We start from the raw sequence: 10642 nt of genomic DNA on the forward strand, positions 1-10642 counted from the left end.
GTATCTTGCTGTTGGGTGGTGTTCTCTGTATATGTTTTTTTGGCCTAATTTTTATATTGTTATCTGGATATTCTAATTATTAACTAAAGCTCTGTTTAGTTATTCTAACCATTATTAAAAATGGGGTGTTAATGTTTCCAACGATCATTATAGACTGTATTTGTCCCTTCACATCTGTCAATTATTTGCTTTAAACTTTTGGGTATCTGTTCTTTGGTACATATATGTTTACAAATGTATTTTCTTGAAGGGTTGAAACTTTTATCAATATGTAATGTCCTTCTTTTTTTCTTGTAGCAGTTTTTGGGTTAAAGTATTTTTGTCTGATATTAGTATACCTACCTCAGCTCACTTTTGGTTACTATGTGCATGGCATATATTTTATCCATCCTTTCATTTTCATTTCATTATCCATCCTACCCATTTTCCATTTGTGTCTCTGGGTCTAAAATGAGTCTCTTGTAGACAGCATATAGTTGAATCATTCTTTTCATCCATTCTAACAATCTCTGCTTTTAATTAGAGAGTTTAATCCTTTTACATGTAAAGTAATTATCAGTAAGGAAGGACTTTTGCCATTTTCTTATTTCTTTTCTATATATCATGTACATTTTTAGTTCCTCAATTCCTTCATTACCTTCTTTTATTATTAATCACTGTTTCTTATTGTACCATTTTGATTTCCTCTACTATTTTTCCATATATTTAATATTTTTTCCTTAGTAATTTTCTTGGGTGTTACAGTTAACATCTTACCTTTAAGTTTTTAATTGATGCCAATTTTGATTCAATAGTATACAATAACTCTGCTCCTTTACACCTCTATCCCTCCTTTACATTGTTTTTGTCATAAATTATATCTTTATACATTGTATGTACATTAGCATATCTTTATTGTTTTATGCCTTTGTCTTTTAACTCATTTAGGAAAATACAAAGAGGAATTACAAAAAATATGCAATACTACTGGCTTTCATATTTAATTGTGTGGCTACCTTTAACATTGTTCTTTATCTTGTCCTGTGTATTTGCATTACTTTATAGTGTTTTTTTTTTTTTTGTATGCAGGAACTGCCAAAGTTTTAGTGTTTAATAGCACAACTGACCAAGGTCCAAGACGTGAATTTACCATGTTCAGGAAACATGGGAGGCAGGGGAGGGAAATCACTCTATAAACTAACTCTATAGTATGTGGTAAGAAGAATGCACACTTTATAATATAAAACCTGTCTACACATAGTAGTTAGTTGCAAAAAGCCATCTGTCTTCTCTTGGCTTGTAAAAAGGGTGTTCCAGATTCCAGTGCAGATGAGCAACCTTCAACTCTTCTGTGTGGCAGGGATCTTGTTTCCCCCGTCCAGCTCTTCCACCCCGGCCTGTGTCATGAGGTCTGCGATGTTTTTCTCCAGGTCATCAATGCGACTGCTCATGTCATCAATTCTTCCAATGATCTGGTAGGACATGGTCTGAAGTTTATCTTGCATCTGTTGCAGGAGTGTCTGCACCACCAAGGTGAGATCTTGCACGGTCTCGGGTTCTGTCTCTGCCATCTCCCCAGTTCCCAGCTTGGCGGTGCTGTCTCAGACAGTCACCTACACTTCCGTTTGTCCACGCAGACCTATAGTGTTTTTTTTTTTCATTTTGGCCTGGAGAACTCCCTTTAGCATTTCATTAGGGCAAATATATTAATGACAAACTCTTTAGCTTTTGTTTATCTGGGAATGTCTTAATTTCTGCTTCATTTTTCAATGGTAGTTTTGCCAGATATTGAATTTTGGGTTGAGCAGTTGGTTTTTTTTCCTATAGCACTTTTAATATATCATCTCACTGCCTTCTAGCCTTCATGTTTTCTAAAGAAAAATCACCATTATTTTACTAAAGATACCTTGTACACAATGAGTCACTTCTTTCTTGATGCTTTCAAAATCTTCTCTTTGTGTTTTGCTTTTGAAAATTTGACTAATGTGTTTCAGTGTGATCTCAGAATTTATACTACTTGGAGCTCACTGAGCCTCTTGTCTGTTTTAATTTATATCTTTTATCAAATTTAGCAATGTAAGAGTCATATATCCCCCACAGAGGACCCAGTCCAACTGGATAAGGGAGCTTCAAGCTGTGCTTATCCAATCAGCACCATAGCACCTATCAACAATCATCTTGAGGGACAAAGGGCAGTCAATAATTGTCCTGATTTTGAAATACTTTTGGAAACTCTAAAATCTTTATGAGTATAGATGCCTCTGGCAACAAACTTGTACTAAACAAACCTCTTAGATTATATGTACAAACTGCTTCACAAAAGCTTTGTTGTCTGATTATTACTTAACTAAATATTCCACTTCTGTCCTCCAAGCAATACCTAACTCATATTTCACCTTGTATGTAAAAGCTCCAGCTACAAAATGCCATAAGAATCTCTTGCTTTTTCTGTGTACTTATATTCCCCATGATGAGTGATACCCAATTGGGAAATCCCTACAAACTGCCTTCATTTATTCTTTAGCTTTACCATGTGTATAAATCTCGTTTCCTTAATCAGACTGCAAGCTGGAACTGTTCCCAAGTTCTCTTATATCAAACACAGAATCTAGAAATTAGTAGGCAGTTTACAGCCTTGATAGTTATAGAAAAAATTATCCTGCTAAGACACTGATTTGCTTCTACAATCCAGATTGCTTTTAGTCATCTACCAAGCCTGAAGCTGAGAATAACAATGACTTTTCTTCTATTATCTTGCTACTGTGTTGCCACAGGGATACATGTTTTAAACAGATTTCCCCTTTTTATTTAACACCTAGTTAATTTCAGATCATCTGCAAAAAAATTCTCAGTTCTCCAAAGGGTCTCCTTCCATAAATTCTGATTTTCCAACAATTGGGGATTTATTTTGAAGTGAATTATTAAAGATTTTCACTGAGGGAACATTCTCTTTGTCTTTTGCTTCAGTGATCTCTGCCTGGAAAGACTACACAAGGGGAAAGTGAAAGTTTAATTGGCAATGAGCTTAAAATCATTGAATATTAAATCTAGGTAACATTTTCACCAATATTGTTTACCTATTGGAAATGGTAAAATTGATAAATCAGCTAGAACAGCATGTTACAGTAGCAAGAACCATATACTCTAGTAGTGTGATAGGACTGGTTTGAGCACAAACTCTAACATCTTTTTAGTTTATTTATTCAAAGAAAGTTGTAGAGTTGTTTACTAACAGTCTTTTAGATAAAAATTTGGAGAAGTTAAAGTACTTAACTACAAAATATCTGTTGCCTTACTTGTAAAATGAGGATGATAATCACTACCTCACTGAGTTATAGTGAAGATTAAATGAAATGATTTGTGCAATGGCTTCGAGCACACAGTTTGCCACATAGTCGATTCTCAATAAACATTAAAAGGGAAGTGATAATAAAAACTAATCCCCTTACTTCAAAGTTGAAGTAAATGATTCTCAGAGAGATAAACTAACTTGTTTGAAGTTTCAACGTTAGTAAGGGGGCAGTCTTAGAGCTGGAGGCCAATCAGTCAATAAATATTTAGTAAGTTAAAGTATACTTTCTTACATGAAAAACTTCATCCATAAAATTTATTTCTCAATTTAGATGAACTGCTTATTATTCACATTTGTGACAGGACTGCCATGAATGTCCATTTACATTTTTACCTGTTTATCACTAGGGTAAAATTAAAACAACAGCAACAAAAGTTACTGCAAGTTTTTGTCCCACTGCTTTCCTGTGCAAGGCTGCCTAATATTTTAACCTAAGTTTTAAAAAGATATCCCACTCATAATTCATCCTTTCAAGCATATTAAAAGAATTTAAGATTTTTCAAAATACATTCTTTTTTAATGAAAATAAATGTCTCTTTTCTTACCATTTCCCCACGTGTACATTCTAGCTACATGAACATGTGAATGCATGGAAGGGACACATTGTTTCATTAATTTTTTTCATTTTTCCTTCCTTTCTTTTGATCTATTTATTTTTTTTAATTTTATTTATTTATTTACTTATTTATTTATGGCTGAGTTGAGTCTTTGTTGCTGGGCACAGACTTTCTCTAGTTACGGCAAGCAGGGGCTACTCTTGATTGTGGTGGCTTCTCTTGTTGTGGAGCATGGGCTCTAGGCATGCGGGCTTCAATAGTTGTGGCTCATAGGCTCTAGAGTACAGGCTCAGTAGTTGTGGTGCACGGGCTTAGTTGCTCCGTGGCATGTGGGATCTTCCTGGACCAGGGCTCAAACCCATGTCCCCTGCATTAGCAGGCGGATTCCTAACCACTGCACCACCAGGGAAGCCCTCTTTTGATTTATTTTTATTGCTTTATTATTCTAATTGTTTCTGTATTCTTTGCTCTTAAAAAACTGTTTTTTCCACAATTATAAAATGAGTTAAGACAACAAGAAAAGGAAGTTTTCTATGCTCACTATTCAGTACTGCAATAAATGTACAAGAAAAATCAATAAGCTATCTGGTTTCAATTTTGACATATAAGGAGCTTGGAAGTAGCCCAATTCCTCCTAACAAGTAAAAAGCTGAACAAATTGAAAAATCAACAACTCCTCTTAGATCCATAAGTGAAGTAAGGTCACAGGACAAACCATGGCACCCAAAATTGGAGAGACAACAGGCAAACCCAGAGAATCACACTCACCAGTGCAAAACCTACAAGCAGAAATCCCTGTGGGAACCAGTGCTGGGGTAGGAAAACATGAACCATAATTGAAAAATTGCTGGAGGCCCAGTGTAGGCAAGTCTGAGAAATAAAAGCTCCAAGAAAATCCAGTCATTGGAGGAGGAGCACACTTTTATGAGTTCTAACTCCAGGAGCTTAACCAGGTTCTCACAGCAAATATCAGTGAAAAATCCCCTCAGGCTTCTGTGAGGGAGAGGGGAAAAGGATCCATTTTAAAACACAACACAGCATTCTGGCTTCCTAAACAAGTTCTGTCCTCAGCAGAAACAACAGAACCAGAACTTAACTTACTGGGGTTTTAACCTAACTTAATTGACCTAGGGGAAGGGAAATACCCAACTCGAGCCACCTCTAGCCTTCTACATGGAGGAAGGGAAATACTCAGCTCCTGCATTTTCCAGCCATCCTGTCTCAACTAAGAGAAAGGGAGAAAACTGAGAAGCACGTTTGATATTTACAGTGCAGAGGAACAGGCTCACTAAAAGACTGAGACCTAATCATAGGACTATAGAACTTCCCCTCCCCGCACACCGTACCACCACAATAGTAAAGGCTATTTATGGCAGTTCCTTTTAATCTAGTACATGTCCAGATATCAAGAAAAAAATTACAAGCCACACTAAAAGGCAAAAAACACACTTTTAAAGGACAGAGCAAGCATTGGGACTAAAATCAGATATAACAGGGCTATGATTAATATGCTGAGGGCTCTAATGAATAAAATGCACAACATGCAAGGATAAATGGGTAAAGTAATTAGAGTGATGGCAATTCTAAGAACCAAAAAAGAAATGGTAGAGACAAAACCCCACTATAACAGAAATGAAGAATGCCTTTGATGGGCTTATTAGTAGACTGGACATAGCTGCTGAGGAAATAATCTCTGAGCTTGAGAATATCTCAATAGAAAACTCAAAAACTGAAAAGCAAGGAGGAAAAATACTGAAAGAAACAAAACAGAATATCTAATAATTTTGGGTCGACTAAAAAAGGTGTAACACACATGTAATGGGAATACCAGAAGGAGAAGAAAGAGAAAAAGAAACAGAAGAAATATTTGAAACAATGACTGAGAATTTCCTGAATTTAATGTCAGACACCAAACCATAGATCCAGGAAACTCAAAAAACATCAAGCAGGAAAAAATGTTTATAAAACTACATCAAGGCATGTTTAAACTTCAGAAAATCAAAGGCAAAGAAAAAATCCTGAAAGAAGCCACGGGAAAAAAACCTATAAAGGATCATAGATAAGAATTAAATCTGACTTTTACTCAGAAACCATGCAAGTAAGAAGAGACTGGAGTAAAATATTGAAAGTGTTGAGAGAAAAAAAACAACACTGACCTAGAATTCTGTACCACATGAAATTATCCTTCAAAAGTCAAACAGAAATCAAGACATTCTCAAGCAAAAATTGAGGGAATTTGTTGCCAGTACATCTGCCTTGCAAGAAATGTTCAAAAAATTTTTTTAGAGAAAACAAAATGATATAGGTCTGAAACTTGGGCATACATTAAGAAAGGAAGAGCATCAGAGAAGGAAATAAGTGAAGGTAAAATTAAAACATTTTGTTTTTTTCATTCATAATTGATCTGACAGATGACAGTTTGTTCAAAATAATAACAACAATGTATTTAATTATGTATGCTTAAGGTATATGCTTATACACTATATATGAAGTGAAATAAATGACAGCAATGATACAAGGGATGGAAGGGAAGAATTAGGATTGTTATTCTAAGGCACTCACACTACTTCACTCTGAACATCGAGTCTAAATATATCCATAGGAGATAGATCATTAGAGAAGATCAAAAAAAAAAAACGACCCAACTATATGTTGTCTACAAGAAACCCACTTCAAGTATAAAAACGCATACAGATTAATAGTAAATGAATGGAGAAAGATGTACTATGTTAACACTAATTGAAAGAAAGTGGGAGTAGCTATGTTAATTTCAGACAGAGGGAGCAAAGTTATTAGGAATAAAGAGGGACATTGCATAATGATAAAGGAGTCAGTTCTCCAAGAAGCCATAACAATCCTTTAATGTGTATGTGCATAATAGCAGAGCATCAAAATACTTGAAGCAAAAATTTATAGAACTGTAAGAAATAAATTAATCCTCTATTATAGTTGGAAACTGCACATCCCTCTATCAGAAATGGAAAGATACAGCAGGCAGAATATTTGTAAGGACATAGTTGAATTAAAAAACACCATCAATCAACTGGATATAATTGGCATCTACAGACTACTTTATCTAACAACAGCAGAATACATATTTTTCTCAAACGCATAGGAACATTCACCATGATAGACCACATTATGGGCCATTAAACATACCTTAGCATATTTAAAAGAATAGAAGTCATACAAAGTCTGCTCTCATACCAATGATTAAGGAAATTAATAATAGAAAGATAGTTGGGAAATCCCAAAATACTTGGAGCTTAAACAAAACACTTCTAAATAACATATGAGTCAAAGAAGACATTTTAAGAGAATTTAAAAAATAGTTTGAACTAAGTGAAAATAGAAACAGAACTTATCCAAATTTGTGAGATACACGAAAGTAGTGCTTAGAGGGAGATATATAGCATTGAATGCATATATTAGAAAAGAAGAAAGATTTAAAATGAATTATCTAAGTTTCCACCTTAGAAATCTAGAAAAAGAAGAGCAAAAAATCAAACAGAAAATAATTATAAAAATGAGAGCAGAAATCAATGAAACTGAAAATAGGAAATCAATAGAGAAAAACCAATGAAATAAAAAATGAGTTCTTCGGAAAGATCAATGAAATAAAAAAGCCTCTAGCAAAACTAAGAAAAAAAGAGATAGGACACAAATTAGTAATATCAGAAATGAAAGAGGGGATATCACTACACATCCCATGACATTTAAAGGATAATAAAGGAATATTATGAACAAGTCTGTGTCCACAAATTTGGTAAGCTAGGTGAAAGGGACTGATTTCCTCAAAGACACAATCTGCCAAACCTCACACAAAAAGAAATACACAATCTGAACAGACCTCTATTAAATAAATTGAATCAATAATTAATTACTTTCCAAAACAGAAAGGACCAGGCCCAGATGGGTTCACTGGTGAATTCTACCAAACATTCAGGGAAGAATTATACCAATTCTATACATTCTTTTCCAGAAGATGGAAGCAGAGAGAATACTTCCTAACTCATTCTATGAGGCCAAGATTAGCCCCATACCAAAACCAGAAAAAGACATTATAAGAAAAGAAAACTACGGGCCAGAATCTCTCAAGAACGTAGATGGAAAAGTCATTAAAAAATTAGCACATCAAATCCAACAATGTATAAAAAAATTATACATCAAGACTAAGTGGGATTTATCCCAGGCATTCAAGTTGGTTCAACATTTGAAAATCAATTACTGTAAATCCATCACATTAACAGTCTAAAGAAAAATTACCTGTTCATATCAATGGATGCAGAAAAACATTTGACAAAATCCAATATCCACTCAAGATAAAAATTCTCAGTAAACTATGAATAGAGGGGAACTTCCTCAAATTGATAAAAAATCTACAAAAATCCATAGCTGACGACATACTTAATGGTGTGAAACTTGAATCTTTCTCACTAAGATCAGAAACAAGGCAAAGATGTCCTCTCTTACCACGTGTTTTCAACTTCATACTGGAAGCTTAGCTAATACAATAAGATAAGTAAAGGAAATTAAAAGTATACAGATTTGATAGGAAAAAATAAAACTGTCCTTGTTTACAGATGACGTGACTGTGTATGTAGAAAGGCAAAAAACCTCCTGGAACTAATAAACAATATAGCAAAGTTGCAGGATACAAAAGTCAATTGTTTCCCTAAATACCAGCAATGGTGGAATTTGAAATTAAAACACAATACCATTTACGTTAGCCTCTCACCCCAAAAATGAAATACTTAAGTATAAAACTAATGAAAGATATATAAGATCTATATGAGGAAAACTATAAAACTCTGATGAAATAAACCAAAGAATAAATAAATGCAGAGATATTCCATGTTCAGGGACAGGAAGGCTCAGTAGTGTCAAGATGTCAGTTTTTCCCAACTTGATCTATTGATTCAATACAATCCCAGTAACGATACTGGCAAGTTATTTTGTTGATATTGACAAACTGATTCTAAAGTTGATATAGAGAGGCAAAAGACTCAGAACAGTCACCACAATATTGAAGGAGAACAGAGTTGGAAGAATGACACTACCTGACTTCAAAACTTATTATAAAGCTACAGTAATCAAGAGAGTGTGGTGTTGATGAAAGAATAGAGAAGTAGATTAATGGAACTGAATAGAGAGCTCAGAAATAGACCAACATATGTATAGTCAACTGATATTTGACAAAGGAACAAAGATATTACAATGGAAAAAGTATTTTTTCTCCCAGTTTTATTGAGAAAAAAGTCTTTTCAGCAAATGGTGCTGGAACAACTGAGCATCCAAATGCAAAAAAGAATCTAGACACAGACCTTACTACCTTCACAAATATTACCTCAATGGATCACAGACATAAAAGTATAATGCAAAACTATAAAACTCCTGGAAAAATAAAACATAGGAGAAACTTTAGATGACCTGAAGGTTGATGGTGAGTTTCTGACATAATACCAAAGATATGATCTTTGAAAGAAATATTTGACAAGCTGGACTTAATTAAAAGTAAATGTCTTTTAGGTTGCTTCCATAGCTTGGCTATTATAAACAGTGCTGCAGTGAACATTGGGGTGCCTGTATACTTTTGAACCAAGTTTTTCTCCAGATATATGCCCAGAAGTGGGATTGCTGGATCAAATGGTAGCTCTATTTTTTGTCTTTTAAGGAACCTCCATATGTCCACTAACAGATGAATGGATAAAGAAGATGTGGTACCTATATACAATGGAATATTCCTCAGCCATTCAAAAAGAATGAAATAATACCATTTGTAGCAACATGGATGGACCTGGAGATTTTCATACTAAGCGAAGTAAGTCAAACAGAAAAAGACAAATATCATATGATATCACCTATAATCAGAATCTAAAAAAATTGATACAAATGAACTTATTTACAAAACAGAATCACAGACATAGAGAACGAATTTATGGTTACTCAGGGGGAAGGCTGGAGGGGAGGGATAGATTGGGAGTTTAGGATTGACGTGTACACACTGCTATATTTAAAACAGATAACCAGGGGACCTTCAAGGTGGTGGAGGAATAACACGTGGGGATCACCTTCCTCCCCACAAATACATCAGAAATACATCTACATGTGGAACAACTCCTACAGAACACCTACTGAATGCTGGCAGAAGACCTCAGACATCCCAAAAGTCAAGAAACTCCCTAGGTACCTGGGTAGGGCAAAAGAAAAAAGGAAAAACAGAGAAAAAAGAATAAGGATGGGACCTGCATCTCTGGGAGGGAGCTGTGAAGGAAGAAACATGTCCACACACGAGGAAGCCCCTTCACTGGTGGAGACAGGGGGTGGACGGGGGGGACGCTTTAGAGTCACGGAGGAGAGTGCAGCAACAGAGTGCAGAGGGCAAAGCAGAGAAATTCCCACACAGAGGATCGGTGCTGACCAGCACTCACCAGCCTGAGGGACTTGTCTGCTCACCCGCTGGGGCGGGTGGGGGCTGGGAGCTGAGGCTCGGGCTTCAGAGGTCAGACCCCAGGGAGAGGACTGGGGTTGGCTGCGTGAACACAGCCTGAAGGGGGCTAGTGCGCCACATCTAGCCGGAAGGGAGTCCAGGAAAAAGTCTGGACCTGCCTAAGAGGCAAGAGACCATTGTTTCAGGGTGCACGAGGAGAGGGGATTCAGAGCACCGCCTAAACGAGCTCCAGAGATGGGCATGAGCTGCGGCTATCAGCACAGGCACCAGAGACAGGCATGAAATGCTAAGGCTGCTGTTGGA

The 10642-nt window shown here is 35.8% G+C and overlaps 1 protein-coding gene across 1 annotated transcript; it reads right to left on the reverse strand.

The window, feature by feature from the left end:
- Positions 1–1067: 1067 nt before the first annotated feature.
- On the reverse strand, positions 1068–1597 carry LOC103004975 (heat shock factor-binding protein 1-like). Its single transcript, XM_057538444.1, has one exon. It carries the CDS (start codon positions 1548–1550, stop codon positions 1320–1322), a length of 231 nt encoding a protein of 76 aa, XP_057394427.1. The 5' UTR covers positions 1551–1597; the 3' UTR covers positions 1068–1319.
- Between the last annotated feature and the right edge of the window lie 9045 nt (positions 1598–10642).

Source organism: Balaenoptera acutorostrata, chromosome X (genome assembly GCF_949987535.1).
Source record: "Balaenoptera acutorostrata chromosome X, mBalAcu1.1, whole genome shotgun sequence".
Classification (NCBI taxonomy): domain Eukaryota; kingdom Metazoa; phylum Chordata; class Mammalia; order Artiodactyla; family Balaenopteridae; genus Balaenoptera; species Balaenoptera acutorostrata.